This window comes from Thamnophis sirtalis, unplaced genomic scaffold, assembly GCF_051295495.1.
Source record: "Thamnophis sirtalis isolate CommonGarterSnake01/CBP01778 unplaced genomic scaffold, rThaSir2_p1.2 scaffold_14, whole genome shotgun sequence".
NCBI lineage: Eukaryota > Metazoa > Chordata > Lepidosauria > Squamata > Natricidae > Thamnophis > Thamnophis sirtalis.
Window position 1 is genome coordinate 23,008,057 of NW_028261394.1, and position 23,885 is coordinate 23,031,941.

At 40.0% G+C, this 23,885-nt stretch overlaps 1 protein-coding gene across 1 annotated transcript in view; it reads left to right on the top strand.

Moving 5' to 3' along the window:
• The window catches only part of LOC106551790 (uncharacterized), a 110,716-nt gene that overhangs the window by 58,027 nt on the left and 28,804 nt on the right, over window positions 1-23,885 (top strand). The window contains exons 10-15 of the mRNA XM_087728907.1: window positions 15,769-15,887; window positions 16,197-16,364; window positions 17,081-17,292; window positions 17,616-17,719; window positions 18,123-18,241; window positions 22,836-23,003. Coding sequence (XP_087585033.1) covers window positions 15,769-15,887; window positions 16,197-16,364; window positions 17,081-17,292; window positions 17,616-17,719; window positions 18,123-18,241; window positions 22,836-23,003 — 890 coding nt within the window. The remainder of the gene's footprint in view (window positions 1-15,768; window positions 15,888-16,196; window positions 16,365-17,080; window positions 17,293-17,615; window positions 17,720-18,122; window positions 18,242-22,835; window positions 23,004-23,885) is intronic.

The window sequence follows — 23,885 nt, forward strand, 5'->3', positions numbered from 1 at the left end:
ATGTTAATTTTAATGCGGTGAGTGAGCATATGTAATTCTGAAGCTAGCAAGCAAACAAGAACCCCTTTCTCATCATATACACAAAAATTGGAGCCTTGAATTGCCCTAAGGTCTCAAGGCTACTTTCTTAGGTTTATTTTTCTTACATTTGTCTTCTGCTGAATTTATTTTGAGCATCTTGAATTTTTAAAGAAAAAAGTGACAGCTGCTTCAGAAATCAGTGCATTGGCTCAGTCTGGTGTTGTTAGGACTAGGTGAAATGTATGCATTTGGTTTTCCTGCCTAAGTACCTTACTCTTCTCTCCATGCAACCACATCTTGTTACATAGATTATATTCTATTGCCTATTGCTATATATACGAATGATGATCTCAACTTATACATTTAATTGCAAGCAGCTCAAAATAATTAAAATAAGGTTTCAAAACAATTATAGACCATAAATTATGATGGCCAGTTTACTTACTTAAAAATTATCAGTCTTTGGCCATGCAGACCTTGGCAGGAAGCATTAGAGAATGCTGTTCCAGAAATTTTGTTAAGCATGGATGAAGCATGTTGTAAAGAGGCTGCATATAACTAGCACAATGTACATTTTCAGGTTTCAGTCATGGCAAAACTGTCTTCAAGCCAGTTGGCTGAATTACTCATAACTCTGGAAGCCTGGAATGATGGGAGCCTTCTAATGGAGATCATGAGCCACTTGGACACCATGGCAGATCTGGCCAGATTCCTTGACCAGCTGAATAAGTTTGCTGTGGTACATGAATTTTGTTTAAGGGGTTTGGAAAAGATGAGGAACAAAAGGCTTGGGCAAAGATGGACAAACAAATTTCTGCCAGATGCTGCTATTCAAATATTTTACACAAACAAAGATAAAATCTAAAGGAGATGTGCCCAATTTTAAACATTTCTTATTTATTTGTTAAATTTATTTGCTGCCTATATCACTGTGGGGCTAATCTAGACGACTTACAACAATAAAAATGGAGAAATTAAGTGTAAATATAACAGTAGAAAAACAATGGAACAATAGAATAAACCAGAAAAATAAAACATGAGAATACGGCAATATGAGAATAAAGATGAGTGGATGGAGAAGCAAAGAGCGAGGGGGAAAATGGGCTTTGCCACTAATCTACTAGCCATCTTCAGTGTGATATTCCCCTACTGAGTTCTCAGGCAATCATCAAAGCCACCTCTATTCTAAATATTCTATTTATAGAATATTTCTTATTATTTATTTGTAGAATACTATATTCTATGAATATTCTAACTTCTAGAATATACATTTTTTCTATTCAAAATACTTACATGTATCAAGATTATTATTTAGGAAATGTACGATTTATATAGGGAATCGATTTGAATACAATCCTAAATTGAAGAGGTCTTCAAGGACTCAGTGTTGTCAACATTTGGCAGGCAATGGTATTTCCCGTACTTTATCACAGATAAAAAGAAAAAAAGCATTCCTCCCCTAAATAATATTTTGCAACCATGACAGGATTCCTCAACTAAAAGTACTGTAAAGGTCACTGTGCAGCTTTTGAAGAAGAGGGTGTCAGAAATGGGGGCAGTGAGGGAGTTGACCTAGTTACCAATTGGGCTTGTTCTTGACAGATGGAATTGCAGAGCAGTGACAATTGTGCTTTGATTCTTGGCATCGCATTGCGAAAATTAGCTGTCAACTTTGCAAAGTTCAAACCCAAGGATTTCACCTACTGGTTCCAATCTGCGCTCCAAAATGTGCTGCATGCTGTGAACAGAACCCAGGTGGTCTCCCTCCCACTCAGGATATCTTGTGACTCCTACCAACAAATGTGAGTATGTCTTCCATGCATTGCAGCTGTTTCCCTCCTATAAAAAAAACCTTGGCTCCATTACCCCATGACAAGCAAGGTTGTTACTAGCCACTAAAAGATGTAGTCCCATGGTCACGGAGCTGTAGGAAAGCAGGGAGTAGGAATGGAATCATCTTGATCTGAGCAACAAATTGCTCAGGGAAACAGACCAAACCACGTTAAGTAGCTTTACAGTGTCAAATGAGGCTCCACTGATTCCTTATATTATCTGATTCTTGTTAAACCAAAAACTGCAATTCTGGGATACTAACATAAGACACTGACCAAGATGTCCAAAACTGAAGTCTCTGACCCAACCTGCCCTCTAAAGTAGATGTGCTGAGAATTATTGTCATTGAATAGAGATACACTTATTACTGCAAAACTTATTTAGCTAAGAGTGAGGTTCAGCAGTGAATCTCTGCTTTCCATATGCCATTCTTTTTAGCACTTGGTGACTTGGGAGACTCACAGGGTCTATCTGCATGTTCTACTAACCAAACCACAAAAATGCTTCACTGGCTGTTTTTGTGGATCTAACATTGTCTTCATCTCATCCCCAGACCACTGCATAGACATTATATATTAGCTTAACCCAAGTCTTGCTGCATGCCAAAAGAGGAAACCGTTAACAAGGTTTGGGGTGGGGAGTGTTTGAAACTGAATACATTTTGATCCAAAGGCAGTGGGATAAACAGAGGATCCTCCCCACCTTTACCTATAGAACACACCCACGCCATAGAGTAAAGCCCATTCTAGGGAGGTCAATGATTATAATTTTTACTACAGGCAAGTATGAAGCTTTAATACAGCAACTGTATTAAATAATTCAGCCATTATATATGTACGTACATACGTACGTACGTACATACGTACGTAGATACATACATACATACATACATACATACATACATACATACATACATACATGTTTATATTGTGTATGTGTGTGCGTGCACGTGTGCGCATGCACACACAAAATATGTGTATGTATGTATCAGTGGTGGGTTTCAATTTTTTTTAGAACCTATTCTGTAGGTGTGGCCTATTTTGTGGGCATGGTGGTCATGTGACCGGTTGGGAGTGGCCACCTTGTAAAATGTGGTGAAACTCAATTGTGATCATAAGTTCTCTTTCTTTTTTCTTTCTTCCTTCCTTCCTTCTTTCTTGTATGTCTCTCTCTTCCTGATTCTTTCTTTCCTTCCTTTTTCCTTCCTTTTTCCTTCCTTCCTTCCTTCTTTCTTGTGTCTTTCTCTCCAACTTTTTTCTCTTTCCTTCTTTCTCTTTCTCTTTCTATCTTTGTCTCTTTCTCTCATCTCTCCCTTCCTTCCTTCCTTCCATTCTTTCTCTCTTACTTTTCTCTTTCTTTCTCTCTCTCACCCCCCTCTCCCTCACACACACACACACACACACACACACACACACACACCTTCCAGTTGGCAAAAATTTCTGCTTTGCCAGCTGGGAGGTTGGCAAAGAAGCCTCGTTTTCCCTGCCGCCAGCAGCACTTGGAGGAAGGAGGCAGGGAAGCGAGCCCTGGGCCTCATCTCTGCCTCCTTCCTCGAGGGCTGACTTTGAGGATAGCCAGCCTCTCCCGCCACTGCGCCCTTCACTCGCCTTCCACCTGGAGGCTCTGCCAGCGGTTGCCTCCTGAGAGAAGCTTGGGAGAGACATGCAAACGTCTGCGATCCTCCCGAGGACACCGCGGGGGAGGGGTAGTGGTGGCCTCTGCTGCTGCTGCTGCTGCTGCTGCTCCCGGTAATGCAGGCTTCTCAAAGAGCATTAAGTTGCAGGTGCACCAATTCCAGCAACTGTGTTTTGCGGTGAAACTTGCTGTCTCGGCAAACAGAAGGGGACATTCTCCCAGTAGCATCTCAGGCAACTTTCTCTCTTGCCGCGCAAGGAAGCGAAGCCAACTCTATTTATTTATTTGGTTGGTTGATTCCTGGACCATGGGAGGCGATCCAATGGTGCTTTTTATGCCTGCGGTGACCCATTTTGTCACTTGCATCTCGCCCCGTGGCTCTCACTCGAGATTCCGGCTGATTTTCTCCCAAGCAGCAGCCGCAGTTGCGAATGCCAGGGAACCTCCCACTCCAGCCTCCCCCGCCCTACTACATTAAGATCCCCGTGCTTCCCATTCCTGATATGAAGCCCGCAGGCCATGCGAGCGAGCAGGTGCGCGAGGTTCCCTGATGATCTGAGAGGAGCCGGGAAGCTCCAAACTGCACTCAGCCATCCTTACTCCCTCCTGGCTAAGGGTGGAAGCGCCTGAGACGGCACTGGGAGAATGTCCCCTTTGGGTTGCCGGGACAGCAAGTTTCAAGGCAAAACGCAGCTACTGGAATCGATGCGCCTGCAACTTAATGCTCTCTGAGAAGACTGCATTACCAAGAGCAGCAGCAGCAGCGTGCGCCACCACCACCCTCGATGTCCAGCATCAAAGTGGTGGGAGAAGCTGGCCATTCCCCAAAGCCAGCACTTCGCCCTTCACTCTCCTTCCACCTGGAGGTTCTGCCGGCGGGGCACCTCCCATTTCACCTCCCAAGAGAAGCTTGGAAGAGATGCGCAAATGGCCGCGGGGCACCCTTTCTATAAATATCAGGACTTTTTAAAAATGCTGCGGGACGCGGGACAAATTATTAAAAATCGTGACTGTCCCTCCAAAAGTGGGACGTCTGGTCACCTTATCATATGTAATCCATTCTGTCCATGACCACTGTTACCCTGGCCTTATTTGCTGGCAGCACAACGATAGAATTATCCTTTCTCAATTCCTGGAGGGCCAACATTTCAGATTTTGGTAGAGTAACACTCTGCCTATGACTGGTAAGGCACCCTATCAGTCATTGTCTGGTGGAATTTTTCACCTCTTCCATAGCCTCGAGTAGAAAAATAATTGACTTGAGGGCTGCAGCAAAATCAACCAGTTTGGCATGAATCAAATTAATGGGCCTATCATGTACGCAGTGGCCAAATTGATCAATGATGTATAAAGGCAAATATCTCTTCAATGGTAGTTTTTACACTGATCATGTTAGTAGAGGCTAATGAAAGCTAAGTGGATAATATATTTTAATTGCAATGTCTATCTCTTCTCTTATACCTATAGCTGGAACTCGTATTTTCCCTCCCATTTTTCTTTCTTTCTTTTTTAAAAATATATTTTTATTGTTTTTGCATTTAAAATAATGCAGCACAGCAAAGCTGTTATGGCCATACAATCACAATATATACACGTAATCTCATCCATTAGCTTTCAGCCTACTTAGTACATTATCTATCCTTCTATCCAATCACATTATTTACAATTTGTTCCAGTCTTGTCACCTTGTCTTATACCAATAATAAAATCTGTTCCAAACTTCATAATATTCCGACTCCTCTTTATTTTTTAATTCGAGGGTAAGCCTATCTGCTTCCGCACAGGCCAATTTTTTTCTAATTATGTCTAACTCTGATGGGATACTTTCTTTTTTCCTATACTGTTCATAGGTTATTCACACCGCAGACAATACATGGATAACTAAATAAAGCACATCTTTCTTATACCCCTCTAATATTATGCCTAGGAGGAAGATTTCTGGTTTGAACAGAATTTGATCTCCCACCATTTGTTCCAGCCATAATTGTATCATTCTCCAATATCTTTTTGTCTCATTGCATGTCCACCACATATGGAAAAAGGGGCCTGGTGGTTTTTTTTGCACTTCCAACAATTTGGGGCCAAATTTTTAAACATTTTATTTACAGATACAATCAAGGTTTGCACAGGACCGGAAGAAGGAAGGTATCGCTAAAGATTACACAGTGGTAGATAAATTTTTGATAGAGACAGAAAACAAGTTGATCAATGTGCTGTATAGATTTTTATTGGAATATAAACTTGAGGGAGAACATGTCAAAGAAACTATGGTCGCCTGGCGAAAAAAATTGGTTATAATGTGGAATTGGCTAAGTGGGAAAAACTTTGGATACTTAATCGGAAACTAACATTGGCTACAGCGTATAAAGAAAATCTTTATAAGACGTTCTACAGATGGCATCTCCCCCCAGCATGGCTCTCCAAAATGTTAAAAAATCTGGCCCCAAATTGTTGGAAGTGTAAAGAAAAACACCAGGCACTTTTTATCATATGTGGTGGACATGCAGTGAGGCCAAAAGATATTGGAAAATGATTCAATATGGTTGGAACAAATGGTGAGAGATCAAATTTTGTTTAAACCTGAAATTTTTCTTCTAGGCATAATACCAAAGGGGTTTAAGAAAAATGTACTCTATCTAATTATACATGTACTAACTGTGGGGCTCATAACTTTTGTGCAGTATTGGAAAAAAGAAAATACACCATCAGAGCTAGATATCATCAGAAAAGTGTTGGCCTGTGTGGAAGCAGATAGGCTCACTCTTGAACTTAAAAATAAAGGGGAATCAAAATATTTTGAAGTTGGAACAGATTTTATGATTGGTATAAGACAAGGTGACAAGACTGGAACAAACTGTTTATATTGTGATTGGACAGAAGGATAGATAATGCACTAAGTAGGCTAATAGTTAATGGTTGAGACTAATTGTGTATAATGTGAATGTATGGTCATTTCAACTTTGAGGTACTGCATTGTTTTAAATGTAAAAATAATAAAAATATATTTCAAAAAAAAAAGTATACATTTCACTGACTGGATTCACAAAGCATGATAACCTAGTTATGAAATTAAACCATTTTCCAGGATTACTTTAGGAATCAAGTAACTAAATAAGCTGAATTCACAGACCCATGCTAAGACCCAATTTTTCCCCCTGAAACTAGTCAAGAGCAAAACCGCATTTAGTGTGTTATGCAAATGCAGCTTTGAGCCCTTTAGCTGACCTGGTAGAATATATTGGAAAATATGATGGAATAATCAATCATTGATTCTTTGCCATGGAGAAAGTATTGCAAAGGGACACATTTTGAAAATTGTGTAGCCATAGCTGTCCTTAACTGACTTAGAAATTTAAACAAGTTCAGGATGGGAGACAATCAGGAAGATCAAAACTGCAAGTTAGACTGAGAAGGAAAATAACTATCCCAGAGGAAGCCATGGTGCAGCTGACAAAATGGAGCTGAGAGTGGGGGTGTTTTATACCTTCTTTGGGCTTGTACTTGAGTTCCTGTGCAAGAACATGTCCTTTAATATTCTATTGGCTATTGTCAGAGTCCTATGGGGTCATATAGGAGTTGTGTAGGGGTCATAGCTGGCTTTATAGGCAAAAGAGGAAAGCAAATTCTAGTTGCTTACCTGAGCTAATCTGGTCAATCTCTGGTTTATTGTTTGTCTGAACGCCCAGGTTTCTGGCTTCAAACTGCTGGGGTGCAATGAAGAGGCTTGTGTTCTGAAAGATGTTGGGCTTAATGTGTGGCTATTGTGGTTTAATAGATTTAATCCTGTTTTAGATCTTGAGTTAGGGGGCTGCTTCTAATCCTACCATTCTGCCTTTGTTCAGACTTCGCTGCAGAGAATTTCAAAATATCCTGTCTTGAATAGATTGCCAAATCTGCATTTCTAAAAGGTGCCTCCTCAGTTTCTGTTAGCAGGCAGGGAGATTGGAGCTGCTTTCTGCCTCTTAAATACATGTTTCTCCATTTCTCATTTAGGGAAATATAATATTCTGCCTTTTTTAAATATTCCTCAAAATATTTCATTCTTGGGGGGGGAGGGGCTTCCCTCAACTGAGGGAAAGCAACAGCAAAACTCTTTCAATATTGCTGCCACAAAACTGCTTGGTTGTGTCTTTAAAGTCAGTAGAGATCAAGCCTGAATTGGCAGAGCTTTTACCTTCCTTTACTTGTCAAATGATTATGTCTCCTAGACTAAAGGGATTTAACAACATCTATTCCAACATCCCAGCGGAAAATGCTGCAAACATTTTTGGATTCATCAAAGCATTTTTGATGTCAAAAGTCAAATCAGGTAACTATACCTAGGAGACTCTAGCCTAAGGTGACCAGATTTTCAGATTTGTAAAGAGGGACACCTTTGACCGGGGGGGGGGGGGGGCTTGATTAAAAATTTTATACAGAGCAACAAAAATTTTCATACAACGCAAAAATAGTATTGTAATATTTTTTTTATTTCAACATAACTACAATTTACAAATATAAATTGTAACTGTTGCCAAACATCAAAATTTTGATCACGTGACCATGAGGATGCTGCAACGGTCACTAAGTGTGAAAATGGTCACTAAGTGTGAAAAATGGTCATCAGTCACTTTTTTCAATGCCATTGTAACTTTGGTCACTATACCACCTTTCTTGCCACAGTTCTTAAGTGAATAACTGCAGCTGGTATTTTGTATTTTGGATAGAATCTTTTTTTAAATAGTCTAAGACAATTTAAAAAAAGATTCTATCCAAAATACAAAATACCAGCTGCAATTATTCACTTAAGAACTGTAGCAAGAAAGGTGATATAATGGGCTTAAGCCTCAAGTACTTCAAGCCTAATGTACTTCCCTCCCTCCCACCCTCCCCCCCGACCCCCCCCCAACCTTCCCTCCCCTGACTTCCCAGAACCAATACATGGTATAAGTCTTTAACAAAACCAGTCTAAAATATATTTGAAAAGAGGAGAAAATTAATAATGTCTTTAAATTGAACTTAGCTCCTTCTTGCTAGGCTAACTCTAAACAATTTATATCATTCCTGATCTTAATCATAAGCTATCTGGAATTTCTTAGTCCCATATTTATTTTGAGTATAATCAATCCATTTTTTCCAGTCTCGTTTATATCTCTCGTTTGAATAGTCCTTAAGATATGCAGATATTTTAGCCATCTCGGCTAGGTTTGTGACTTTCAATGTCCATTCTTGAACAGTAGGCAAATCTTCCTTCTTCCAGTATTGTGCCACCAACAATCTAGCTGCAATTATTAAGTGCAAAATCAAATTAATCTCTACAGCTGTACAATCAGTAATTATACCTAACAAAAATAACTGGGGGGTAAACTTTATCCTTTTTTTAAGAACATTTTGCATAATCCACCATATTTTTATCCAAAATGCCTTAACCTTTTTGCAAGTCCACCATATATGAAAATATGCAGCGTCCACAGAGTCACATCTCCAGCATTTAGGTTGTAAATTCGGATACATAGAAGCCAACTTTTTAGGATCTAAATGCCATCTATAAAACATCTTATAAAAGTTTTCTCTCAGGTTTTGGGCCTGTGTAAATTTTACATTTCTTACCCAAATCCTTTCCCATGTATCCAACATTATTGGTTCTTCAATATTTTGGGCCCTCTTTATCATACAGTCTTGAACTAATTCTGTTTCCGAGTCCATCTCTATTAATACATTGTATAATCTCTTTATATGCATTGGACTTTGATCTCTTATTTGTTTAAGTAAATTATCCTCGACTTGCATAAAACCAATTTTTTTGATCTATTTTCCATCTGGCCTGTAGCTGCCCATACTGAAACCATGTTTGGATTACCTTTTCCTCTTTTAATTCATCCAAGGGTTTTAGTTGTAGTACACCTCTTTCTAGGGTAAGAAGCTGTCTGTAACTAATTACATCCTGTTTTTGTACTATGTTCATATTTTCTATTGCATGGCTGGGAATTTCCCACATGGGTATCTTATCATTTAATTTGAATTGATATTTTTTCCAGACCCGCAGTAGAGCATTCCTTAAAATATGACTTTTAAAATTCTTGTCCACCTTTTTGTTATATAACAGGTAAGCATGCCACCCATATACCAAATCATGCCCCTCAATATTAAGTATTCTATCATTTGTTAAATTAATCCAATCACTAATTACAGATAAAACTACTGTGTCGTAATATAATTTTTTTTAATTTTTTAAGTTTTTATTTTACACACATAAACACATCAACAAGAACAAACACATGTCTTAAGACAACATAGGAACAATAAGTTCCATCATGTATCATACAGCAGTTCCGTATCGGTTTCTTTGCAGTTAGTGTTTTCCCTTTCTATAATTAGCTATTTATGACCAAATATTGTTTATCTCTAATGTGCTATATATACATACAATTCCAGGTAAACATTCACATGGTTATTCTTTTTCTTTGCCAATCTTATACTATTGTTATTCCATTTAAGAGATTATAGAGTACAGTTTGGGTTGTATTGTTTACCATCCCAAGCATCTATTGTGGCATCACCTTATTTTCTCTTTATTCTCTTTTCTTTTCTCTCTCCCTTCCTTCTCTACTTCCTTCCTACCTCCTCTCCTTCCCCTTCTTTCTTCCCTTACCTCTCTCCTACTCTTATCCTCTCTCTTCCCCCTCCTACTCTCTCTCCTTCTCTTTTTTCTCCCTTCCTCCCTCCTCTCCTTCTCTTACTCTCCCTTCTACCCACCTTTCCTTATCTCTTTTAAATTGGGTAATTTCAAACCTCCCCTCTCGCGCACATCTTGCATTATTTTTAGTTTTACTCTCGGTTTCTTCCCTGCCCATACAAATTTATTAATACCCTTCTGCCATTCTAACAGGTTCACATCTTTTTAAAGTATTGGTAACTTTTGGAAAAGAAATAAAAATTTAGGTAAAATATTCATTTTCACTGCTGCTATTCTTCCCAGCAAAGATAACTGTAGTTTCTCCCATTTTTTCATCTCTGTCTGTATACTATGCCAAAGTGGTTCATAATTATACTTGTATAGCTTCCCATTTGAGGTTGAAATATGAACTCCTAAATATTTGACCTTTTTAACTATTTCAAATCCTGTCATTCCTTCTAGTTCTTCCTTTTGTTTAGTATTCATATTTGTAGCTAATATCTTTGTTTTCCCTAAATTTATTTTGAATCCTGCCACTTGACCATATTGATTAATCATATTCATTAAGACCTTACTAGATTCCTGCGGTTGGGTTAATATTATAACTAAATCATCCGCAAAAGCATGTACTCTATATTCTTGCTGCCTAACCTTAATTCCCTGTAAGTCCTCCGAACCCCGTATTTTATTCAACAATAATTCCAAAGTTATGATAAACAATAATGGGGACAAGGGACAACCATGCCTTGTACCTTTTTCAATTTGAAAAGAATCTGTTAAACTTCCATTAACTATAATTTGAGCTATTTGTTGTTGATATATTGCTTTGATTGATTGTAAGAAACGTTCTCCTATGTGCATTTTTTGCAATGTTTTCAGCAGGAATTGCCAATTAACTCGATCAAAGGCTTTCTCAGCATCTAGAAATACGAGCGCAGCAAGGATTTGGTTATTCTTTCCCAAATATTCTAGTGTATTAACAATTAGTCTTACATTATTTCTCATTTGTCTCCCATGAATAAAACCTGTTTGATCATTATGAATCAATTGCTGGATAACCAACATTAACCTATTCGCTAGTATTTTGGTAAAGATTTTATAATCTACATTAAGTAATGATATAGGTCTATAATTTTTTGGTTGAGTAATATCTTGATCATCTTTAGGTATCAGGGATATAAAAGCTGTCTTCCAAGACCTTGCCTTCCACTTGAATCTTATTAAATAATTCCTTAAGCGGTTCTACTATTTCTAATTGTAGATTTTTATAATAAGCCGCCGTCAAGCCATCTGTACCCGGTGCTTTCCCTGCCTTTAACTGTTTGATTACCTGTAGAATTTCCCCAGAAGTTATTGGTTGGTTCAATTTTTCCCTCTGCTCATCTTTAACTATGGGTATTTTTTCTTTGTCCAGGTATCTATCTATATCTAGGCCTTGAATTTTATCACCCTTGTACAATCCTATAAAGAATTCACGAAAGACCTTTTGAATCACATCCTGTTGATACACTTCCTTCCCTCTATAGTGTAATTTCGCTATGTTACGAGATTTTTGTTTTTTCCTAATCAAATATGCTAACCATCTATCAGATTTATTTGCATTACAGAAAGTGTTATGTTTTGCATATAACAGATTGGTAGCTACCTGGTCTGAGATTAGCATATTAAATTGGTCTTTTAATAAGGTAATTGCTTCTTTAATCTTTTTATCTCCTGGTTTTAAAATTAACTCTTGCTATTTCTTCCTAATTTCATCTTCCAGTTCTATTTGCTTTTCCCCCTGTTTACGTCTATGTAATCTATTTAGATTTATCAAAGTTCCTCTCATATACGCTTTGCTTGCATCCCATACTATTTCCATAGATGTACCCTTATTCATATTAAAAACAAAGTATTCTGTTAACAATTTTTTACATTCATTAATATATTTCTCATATCTAAATAAATGTTCATTCAATCTCCAAGACCTTCTTGCTTGCGTCCCAACTCCATCCAAACCGGATTATGATCTGATAAAACTCTGGAACATATCTTTGTCTTCTTTACCCTAGAAAGCAAATCATTGGTGGTTAGTATAAAGTCAATCCTAGAAAAGGATTGGTGTCTATCAGAAAAGAAGGTAAAATCGTATTCTTCTGCATTTCTTTCTCGCCAGATATCTCTCAGTTCAAAATCATCTATCATGTCGAAAAAGGACTTAGGTAGTTTTGCTTGCGTTTGAATATTTTGCCGAGAAGCCTTCTTGTCTTTCTTGGTATCCATAACACCGTTCCAGTCACCCAATAGTATGCAGGACCTATAATCCCAATGTACTAATTTAGCATGGAGCTTTTTATAAAATCTATCTTGTTGTTGGTTGGGAGCATATATTCCCAGTAGCAATATCCTTTTCCCTTCTAATACCAAATCTATTGCAATGTATCTTCCTTGGGAGTCTGCTTCAATTAATTCAGCTCTCATATCCTTCTTTAAATAGATAACTATACCATTTTTCTTCTCTGGAGCAGAAGCTATAAAGTGTTGACCAAGTCTTGTATTAATCAGGTATTTTTGATCAGTTGATTTAATGTGAGTTTCTTGCAAGCAAATTATATCATTCTTGAATTGTTTAAGATAGTGATTTATTTTCTTCCTTTTCTGTGGGCAATTTAATCCATTAACGTTCCACGTTAGGAACTTAGTTGTCATCTTTGGCTCCCTGAAGCTTTTTTAGAGCCATCTGGACATCCTGGAATTTAATCTTTGGCCTGGCTCCTCCCACTGCTTCTAGACTGATACCTGTAGCTTCTTGACCGGTGGCAGGTGTTTGTTGTAATTGTTGCTTTTTTAATTCTTGGTCCATTCGTCTGGTAATCACACGGGTTTGTCTTTGTTCCTTGGCTCCTTGTACTTCTGAGAGAGAAAGTTGATCCAACCTTGTTGATACTTGTGTAGTTTGCTGTCTATCCTGTCTTTCTTGGGTGTAGGTGGGGCGGGTTGTCCAGCCTTCGATATGTTATTGTAGAAGTCTCGGGCCTTCCATACTGAATTAAGACGGTATCTTTGCCCCTGATAAATGAGTGCTAGACCGGCTGGCGCATCCCATCTGAGCTGTAACTGACGATTTTTAAGCTCTTCAACTAAAAAAGCGTAGTCTTTCCTTGATCAGCATTTTAGGTGGTATCTCCTTCAAAACGGTCACCTCCTGACCCCCAATTTGAAGCTTAGTTTTATAAGTCTCTTGCAATATCGTATTCCTCATGTCTCTTGTAGCAAAGTACACCACAATGTCTCTTGGTAGTTGCTTCTGTCTGGCAAGCCAGGAGTTTACACGATAAACCTTTTCAATTTGCCATTCAAAATTCCCACCTGGCCTTCCCATCAAATTATCGAAGGCTTCTGAGAGAATCTGTTTCAAATTTTCCTGGTTATTTTCACGTAATCTTCTTATTCTTAATGCAAATTCCATTTGTCTATACTATAACATAATAATTTCATTTTCAGCATCTCCAACTTTTTGTTGAACCACATCCATTTTTGATGTCAAGTTGATATTGGAATCGCTAAGATCTTCTAATCTATCTTCAATTCCAGACACGTATCCTGATAGAAAATTAAAAGCCCCCAAAATATCGTCCCTGATCTTCTGATCCCGGGTCACAAGTTCATCAGTCAGTTCTTTATAAGCAGCAGATATCTCCTCCTTAATTTTTGTTTCCATCGCAGCTGTATGATTTTTAAAAGCTTCAGCCAATTCTTTCTGAAAAATTTCTTTAGTCAGAGGCTCCCCTGCAACAGTAGGGGGGGGAGTAGTGACTGTAATTTAGCAATGGGAGCGGGCGAGCTGCCCGCATTTTTGGAGATATTAGAAGGGGGGAGGAGGGGGGAACCTTTTGCCTAGAAGCCATTCCAAGTTTAATCTTCTTCAGCCAATTAGTAAGTCTATGCTAGCCGATTGTACAGCAATTACTGTTTAGTTTTATGATAAATCATTTCCTTTTCTTTAAATGTTCTAAGCTCTGTAGAAATATTTTCAAAGTCCGACCCGTGCTACGAAGCTGCTCGGCACCATTTTGTATATCTCTTTAGCAAGTAATTTATCAGAAGGAATTCTTGTAAAAATGAAGCTAAGGATTAATACATACAATTAGAAGTTCTTGGGTAGAGGCTCTGCCCGTTCTGAAATCAATAAATCAGATTTTATGCTTGTGCTGAGGATGAGTGTATTGCCTTTGTTCTGCAAATAAAAGCAGAAGAAGTTCTTAGTGCGGAGAATATTATGCTGACGGGTGCCCTTCCTCCCTTTCCCAGATTTATGGTCTGGGAAGGTTAGTTGGCGCGCTGCCCAAGCATAATTAGCTCACCTTCTTCTTCTAAGCCCGAAGAAGAGGTAATCAAGCTGTCAAACGGCTGATGAATTGCTGTTCAGACAGTTTAACGCAACCAAGAATCCGGAGCTATTAAGAACAAGTTCCCACAGGCAGCCCCCTCCCCCCACTGGAAGTCCAAACTCTTGGTCAAAGGCAGCATATTTTAAAGATATTAATGCTGCTTTCTCCCATTTTGGTGGCCTCCAGATGCACTGAGTTAAAATCCTTATGATTCTCAGCCTTTTCAGAATAGTCAGTGATGGAAAATTATTCTCTAGGTTATCCAATGAATCTAGCAAATTTCTGACTGATGATGTTGCTTGTTTTGGGGTTTGCTAGAAATATATGTGGTGTTTACAATTTGCATTGGCTATAAAATGAAAGTTCTAATCTAAAATAAGTATTGGAGATGATGAGTTTAAGTTATTTGGTAAACTATTAAGGAATAAATCATTCTGGGCATGCTTCTTAAAAACAACATAATAAAATAGCTTCCATCTCTATGTCACACTAGATTTACAAAGAAAATAGCTAGTGTAAGTGAGTTAAGGTATTGGGGAGACTTGAGTTCACTAGTCCAGTCACTGTCTCTCAGCACAAACTACCAAACAAAATAGTTGTAGTGGGGGGAAAATAAAAAACTGGAAAAGAGTGCTATGTTTGTCACCTTGAGTGCCATAGGAAAAATAGGATAATAACTGGGCACATGCTAATGATTGTAAATTCAGTACAGTTGTTTTAAATTTTAAATGGGTTGCTCCTTGAAACATTTCCAGAATAGTAGGACAGGATATGAACTCGAAATGCTTCAAATTTTGCTTACCAAAACCAATAATACATGTGTTACTTTTATCCTCTGGTGACACCTTTCTTTCACATGGGAAGCTTGGTGTGGTGAGAAAAAATGCTGGGTAAATTCATCCAGCAAACTAGTTCATGATTTACTTCCTTATGATTTAGCGAGTGAGTTGCAACTCATTAAACTGGAAGCCATGGCTTAGAAGCTGCAGTGACTGGATTCATAAAATTTGCCAGGCCATGAACAAGAATTCAGCTACAGAGATCTTCCTTCTGATCCAAAACTGAAGACTGTCTGGGAAAACGTAGTCCTATTATTGTCTCCTCCAACTATACCCAGATTCTATCACCTGAGACAAAGGAAGAGTATGGCAGAAGATTTCTCCTGAGCCCAGTACAACTTGTAGGGCTATCATTGTTGGAAGCAGGTTTTTAGAAAGCTTAGCAGGACACAATTGGTCTTCTTTGTCTCTCAAGGCTTGGCCTGTGGACACCCGACTCAGAGCTTTCGGGACTGGCTACAAATCAACCTTGGGAACTTCAGCCGGAATGCTGAATACCATAACTTGCTGAGCTGGAACCTGTATTTTGATGGCGTGAGTAGACATTTTAAAATGATCACAACTATCTTTATTGCAAAACTTACTCTATACAAAGAAAAAAAGAAGGACCAAGTAAGTCTTGCAGACTGCTGAGTTATTAGGAATTCTCCTTCTTCCCCTCATTATCATCTCCATGCTACTCAAAACCAATGGGAAAAAAGCTTTACCCAGACAGAAATCCAAACTTAAAATAAGGAAGAATTGCTTGATGATAAGCAGTGGTGCAACGTTCATGCCTCCTAGAAGTACTGATGTTTTCAAGTTTGTGATCGTTTGCTCTGTATCCTTTTCCTCCACTTCTAGATGGCTGTTTTAGAATATTTGTCTCCATCACAACTTGCATCATTCACTCTGGAATCTGGAGTCATCAACAACAAAGAGCACATGTTCCAGATCCTTGCAAAATTGCAGAACAAACCACTAGCAGAAATTTATGAATATTTGGATCAATTCAACACAGTGGCCCAGAAGGTATGATACTTGTTTAATGCAAGTAATCCTCAGGTTATGATGGCAGTTGGAACAGGAATTTCCATCACAAAGCTATGTCATAAAGCATGACATGGTGGGACTACTTAGTCACTACCTGGCAATCTTGTAGGACCATGTGGGTTGTTATGCAGGAAGAGGTATAAGTCCCAGACAAGTAGGTTTGTGGTGTATGGGTACCACAGGGGATAAGGGGTACCACAAGCAAGTGCTGTAGAGCATGAGTGGTTAAAAAAAATGGGAGCAGGAAGCTGACAGGGAACATGAGAAATTGTAATCAAATGACCGTGGGATGCTGCAATATCATAATTACAAGCAGGGCACCAAGCACCTAGATCATCCAGAGATAATGCAATAGCCAGAACTTCAAAGACCAGTTATAAATCCCCTTCATTCAATGCTGTTGTAACTTTGAATGGTCAATAAACAAGCGGTCATAAACCAAAGCCTATTTGTGTGTATATGTATGTCTATATTTACATACTCATACAAGATCTTCTTTTCTCCAGCCAAACCAACTTTCTATTTTCCTGCTGTTCTTAGTTCTTCCTCAAGCTCTTTGAGTAAATTCAACTATCCAAGTGCCTGAACCGAGGACGAGAAGCAGAATTTGATCAGCAATCAGTTATTTACACCAAGTTTTATAAAAAATCCCAAGAGTTAAATGGTGGTTCTATTTTCTCTTTTTAAACACACAGCTTGGAATAACATCCCTGAAAGATGAAGGCATACAAAAACAAATGCTTTTGCAGTTTCTTGAGGGGGCTGAGGGTACATTCTCAGCATTTGCTCCAGAAAACTGGACCCACTTGCTGTCAACAAGACTGGGCCTCCTTTTGCCAAGCATCAGCGAAAAGGAATCTCAAAGGATCTTGTCTTACGTTTCAAATTGTGACAGCTTCAGAGCTGTGTGAGTATAAAGCAAAAGGCAAAAGAAGGTGAAAATCCACTTCTGGGATATTTGGAAGGGAGATCAGAAAAGTTAAGGACCACCCCATCAAAGTGTGTGTCTGTCAAAGTACTGAGGCAGACCAATTGGCCAAGTCCCCAGGGAGCTTCTCTGAATGGGGCAGAAATTTCCAGTAATTTGAGGTTTTGTGCTAGTTGTGTTATAATTTGTATCATTTGTGCAGTGACATCACATGTTATTATGTCTTATACCTAGCCATAGACTGCTATCATAGTTCTTTTAAAGTAGATATTTGTGACACCATATTTCTTGCTGTTGTCCAGGGTATCCTCTGTCAGCCAGGTTTATCCTTCTACACCATTGGCCAATCGAAAAGGCATCTATGATACTTTATTTGCTTTCCTTGATACCCAGCAGAAGATCACAGGTAATTGCCATCACATGGATTTTGCAGGTCTGCAATGAAAATTACAAGGAAGAGATATGAGATAGAGCCAACCAATCAGCAGGACCTGTGCTTATTCTACTTATGCAAGCAGGCACCAATGCTCTTTGTGCAACCTCCCATTACTCCTGTAAGAAGGGAGTGGCAAACTATTTCAATAGCGTTGCCAAGAAAACTACTTGGAAATGTCCACGAAGCCATGAAGCTTTGGTTCAGCTTGATGGAAGCTTTACTTTTCATAGAACCCCTCCGCCCCCAGGTTTTGTTTGCACATGATATCCAGAGTGTCACGATTGATTATTATTCCTCCTAATAGCCAACTAAACATTGATGTTCCAGGTGGATATCTACTTAGAATGTATTTTTCTGTCCTTTGACATGACAGGATCTGCTTGTTCTTCTCATACCAAGAGTACAGAGTCCTGGCTGCAAAACCACCTTGGGCCATTTGTCAAACAAGCTCCTTATGAAGATTTGATCAAGCTGCTGGCCAGCTTCAATGCGGTACTGTAGCTGGATTGTATGATCTGAAATATTTCGCTCCCATGCCCAGCCTTCATTCTACCACCTCACATGCTTTTTTGTTATGTGCTTCAAACCATGTTTTGCTGCTCATCTGCACACTGCTCTTTAATGTAGGGTAACAGAATAATAGTTGAAAGGGATCTTGAGGTCTTCTAGTCCAACCCCCTGCTTAAGCAGGAAACCCTATTCCATTTCAAACAAACGGTTGTCAATCTTTTCTTTAAAAACCTCCAGTGTTGGTAGCACCCACAACTTCTGGAGTGTAAGTTGTTCCACTGACTTTCTCCTTAGTCCTAGGTGGTTCTGATAGATATCAAAGAACAAGTACACCAAGGAATAGTAATGATAGTAACATTGATTCCTTCCAATAGGCTGCAGCATCGTGGGGCTATTATTGATGCTTCGGAGGGTAAGATTTATTTTTCCCCTAAGCGTAGGGAAAGCATTATCCAGTTAGTTAGGCAGGTCTGTAGGGAGCAGTCTGTCCCTGTTCTCCTTCTGTCCAAGCTGCTGGGGAAAATTACTTCCTGCATCACCATAGTGCCGTGGGCTCGCCTCCATGCACGGATGCTGCAGTGGCTGCTTCTTCCACATCAACGCAACGGCACCAGCAATGCGTGGTTCAAGGACAAGGTACCACCCCAGGTCCTCTTGTCCCTGCAGTGGTGGCTGTCACCAGACCTTCAGAAAGGATCGGTCTTCAGAGATCCGATATGCCTCATTCTGACACCAGAATGGTCAGTGGTCCCCGGCAGTCTTAAGACACAATAAAAAAATGGCTAGAACTGAGAGGGTCCATCTGGTGCTCAGAAATTTGCACCACGAATCGCCGCCCAACATTTGGTGGCCCTGTGGCACGAGGCTTTCAAACTGGGGACCTGGGTGGAACATCATTTCTGTCTTTGATGGCGGAGCACATCTCCTGTGTGGACAACAAGCAGGCTGATTGGCTCAGCAGGGCCACCATTGATCACAGGGAGTGGCAACTTCAGGCCGAGCATTTTTCGGTGGATCTTTCGGAGATTCAGATAACTGCTCGTGGATCTCTTCATGTCACTGACCAACGCCTAGCTTCCCAGGTTCATCTCCCGGCTCGGGGAGCAGAGGACATGAATGCACTGCGCTGCTGGTGGCCGGAGGGTCTCCTGTACGTCTTTCCTCCCCTTCCCCTCATTCCTGAGGATTCCACAGTGGCTCCAGTTGACCACCTGGTGCTTGAGCGGGAACATCTGAAGGTGGCCAACTTCTCTGATAGGGTGATTGGAATGATTGTGGCTTCATGTAGGCAGTCTACCACGCGTATCTTTAACGCCACATGGGTCACCTTCGTGTCTTGGTGCAGGGGGACACACGTGACTCCTGCTGTGCCCCTCGGTCCCTCAGATTTTAGAGTTCCTAAAAGATGGGTTGGAGAAAAACCTTTCTCACAACATCATCCTTAGGCAGATGGCGACACTGTCTACGGTGCTAGTGGGCAAGGGGAACAGGTCCCTTGCTCAGCATCCGGTGAGCAAACAGTTTCTTAAGGGGGCTGCTAATCTCAGGCCACCGGTTGTCCACAGGTTTCCCACATGGGATTTACCCTTAGTGATTCAGGCTCTTACGAAGGAACTTTTTGAGCTGCTGAGGATGGTTAGTACGCAGTACCTCACACTCAAGTTGGTCGTCTTAGTGGCAGTCACTTCCATCAGACGTATCTCGGATGAATGCCTTGTTTTCAAGGGCGGATCTCTGTGTGTTTCACACGGATTGAGTGGTATTGCATTTAGACCCATCCTTTTTGCCTAAAATCAACTCGCCCTTTCACAGGGCACAGGAAGTGGTGCCCTGTGATCACATGGAAAGTGATCGTGGCATAGGTTGGCCGTCAGGCATTGACATTTCTCTTAGGCGTATTGCTTCATTCTGCCAAACAGAAGCTCTGTTCGTCTCCTTCCATCCTTCATCCTTAGGGGCTAGGGTCACCCCATCCACCATTGGGCATTGTATCAGGTCAGCTATTTCCAACGCAGGCACGGGGTGTTCAGATTCAGGCCAGCATAGCTGCCCACTCGACAAGGAACACGGCAGGTTTGGCAGCCTGGTTTGCCCAGGCTCCGTTTGAAGACATCAGTCGGGCAACTTTTTGGGCTTCACCCATGCCATTCATTAAACACTATCGCCTTGATGCCTATCCTTCAGCTGAAACTTCATTCGGTTGGAGGGTTTTGCAGAGTGTTTTGGAAGCCCAGCCATCTCATGCTTCTTAGTTCCCTTCCTTGGTAGGTAGCTTTGGCATCTCCCAAACCCAATCTCCTATAGAGAATAACAGTTGGTCTTACCTGACCTGTATTTCTTATAGGATTGGGGAAGCGTCCAGGTCCTCGCATGTAGGTTTATAGGACTTCTGGGTAGCAAGTGAGGCTGGGAAGGCGGGTCCCTTTTCCTTCTGACTTGTGTTCAGGTTTTCCATGGAACCGCGACCTTTGTTGAAAGTAGAGCCAAGCACAGGAAGCAGAGAGGCGTGGCTTCAAATTTAACTCAGTCTCTGGGCAGATTGGATGTGAGAATAACCCATTCCTAGATGCTTCCCCAATCCTATGAGAAATACAATTCAGGTAAGACCAACTATTATTCACTCCCTCAACAGCTGGTTGAGGTCAAACAATAAGTAGAGTCTCCAGAATTTGACTCACAAAGATGCCAGGTAAAAGGGCAAATCTTACTGCTCCTTTTCCCCACTTCCCCCCCCCCTTTGGAATGTTCATCCTGGTGCTCAGATAATTAACAAGAAGTCCATTCATGTTCCTGTTGACACTCATTGGAAAGGAAGAGATTGCAAGAAAGAGGAATTTGCGAGCACTGGCAATTTGCCTGGTGCTCTTGCAGTGGGAGCGCAAACAGCTCAGATGGCAAAAAAAGCCTTAAGTGTCAAGCTGCCTTTCATCAATTTCAGGGCTGATCATGTGAACTTGCACTAGCACTTATTAGAAAAGTGCTCTGCTATTGAAAGCAACTCAAGAAGAAAAGGCTTATTTATGAGGGATGAAAAAAATAATTGGGTCAGGCATAGGACACCATGGGTATCTGAGGGCAGATCAAAATCTGCAAGATGGTGGGCATGTTATGACTGAAGATCTAGTCCTTTTCTATGAAAAAAGTATGTAGAAAGGGAGAGGGTCTTAAATCACAACCTAGCACCTTCCTCATTTTTACCCTCCTTTTATATATTCCTGTTTTCAAAAGTTTTGGATTCCTCCTGACAAATCCATTCTTTTTTAAAAAAAATAAATTTATCATTTCAGATAATTTAACACAATATAATATATGTGCACACAGACAGTAGCATATTTAAAGAAAAGGGAGCAAATGACTATATTGCCAATGCCAAAATCATTCCACCTGCAAGGCAGGCTTAGGGACAGAATGAGTTTCCAATTTCACCTAAACTCTACTTAGCTCTTCTGATGACCTCATAACCCTTGTGATGTCACTTGCCTTCCTTGTTCAAGGTACAGATAGCCATAGTGTGGGTTTGGTAATCTGTTTGAGAAGCAGATGATCTAAGCTTTGATTAGAAAGCTTCCTTTTACTTCTGTTCTCCCCAGTTTAGTCCAAGAAAGGACACAGAGCCCTTTTGCAGTAAAAGGCTTTGTACTGGGGGAAAAAGAAGTGTAACCTACAGGAATCTTCAATCTTTCAAGTCACCATAAGTTCTATAATAGGAGCCTGAAGATGTCTTTCTCTAGCCTTAGCTTCTCTATGGTTAAGGTGAGACAAAACAGATCATGTTCTAGGACTCTGGAATGTCTACAGCAGAGTTTCTCAATCTTGGTAACTCTAAGATGTGTGGACTTCAACTCCCAGAATTCCCCAGCCCATTGATCCAGAGCAGGGGTCTCCAATCTTGGCCATTTTTAAGACTTCAACACTTAGCTCACTTTGGCGAAGCAAAAAAGAAACTTTAATGCTTGTTTGGTGCTCAAAAGTCGTAAGCAAAGAAAGAAAGGCTGGAACACATCTTGGTTGGCTTTAGTCCACGCAAACTAAGAGATATTCAAGTCTGATGATAGCATTTTAGGGAAAGTGGGGAAAAAACCTCAATAGGTACTCTTGAAGTCTTGAAGATTCTTCTTCATTAGATTAGCAGGAGACCATGAGAATTAACAAGACTGATTTGATGCAGCAGGTGGCAAACTATCCCTATGCAGGTCCACTGGTCACATCTCAGGACACATATTTAAACAAACTTGAGAAATGTTAAAATGTTATTTCTGTTAGAATGTTCTCTCTAACCAAAGCTAATATTTCTTTAAAAAGAAATTAACAGATTGAAACTCTGTTTAGAAAGCTAATTTTAGCTCCAAAAGTGAGCTTTTCACTGTCTTTTTCCAGAGCCATGATGGAGGGAAATTTTTTTAAATCTAGGATTTATCTTTAAATGCAAATTGGGTATATGTGCACAATATAATCTTCAGAAAGGATTAACCTCAACATCACATTCAATAAAAATGAAGGCATTATTAGTAATAAAAGAAAATTCCACACAAGAAAACTAGATTGGTTTACCAATATCTTTCTCGTATATTTCCAGTTTGAGGTGAAGGATAATCTCACCTCCACCCAACTTGCTCACGTCTTTTTTGGCTCTAACATCCTGAATAATCCTGATACAGTCCGGGCACTTCTGATGCCTTTAGAGATTAGGCCTCTGGAAGAGACCATTGCTTTTGTGTCAGAGTTTGTCCTCATTGCTTCACAGGTAAGTTGTCTTTTATAAGCTTTGTCCTCAAACCATTTTGCCTGCAGGGATTCAGAACTGCAGCCTTTAGACCTCTTGTCACCATTATTGCTTTTCTTTGCAACGATTCCCCTATGCTACTATCTAAGCAGCCTTTTTAGTTACTGGGTTAAGCAATTTAAACCTCAGGCCAGAGCAGTCTGATTTCAGAAGTCATTTGCAAGGGATCAATCCAGATGCAGAAGAATTGATATACTCCATCCCCAACAATCTGTTGCAGATATAAAAGAGAAGAGAGGATGTTGGAAGAGAGAGAAAATAACAATGTACAAAAAAGGAGGATTCAGAAAAGTGAATAGAAGGCTTCACTCCTTTTTGGCTTTGATGGATCTGCTACTTGCTTCAGTTCCACCCATTTGCAAGCAAGATAATCCATGCAAGACTAATTCCAAGTACAGTTAGGGCTCAAAAAGATCCCCCAGCTCTGATTTAGGGAGACATATGAAGCATCTGGAATATCTTCTGGCTTATTATAATTAATGAAATATATTCAAGAATATTCTTGGTCCAATGCATAGGATAAAAAACAGTCCCCAAAGTCTAATAGGATTTTTGAAGCAATGAACTTGGCTGGGCCTTGCTTTTCAGCAACCTCACCCCAAAAGGGGAGATTTGGACCGCAAGAGTAGAGCTCAGAATGCCCTTGCTTAGCAAGAAAAAGCAAAATGGCCATTGGGTTCTTCCCAAAGCTGCACTTACTTTATTTTCATTGCATGGTCTGCATTTCTCTGCCATTTTGGTTGAATTGTTAATTAGAGGATCGAAGGGGGGAGGTGTCAAAGAAATCAAGATTGTGGTCACAGTGCTCTCCTTCCCCTGTCTTTTGAGGGGGAAATCTTGATT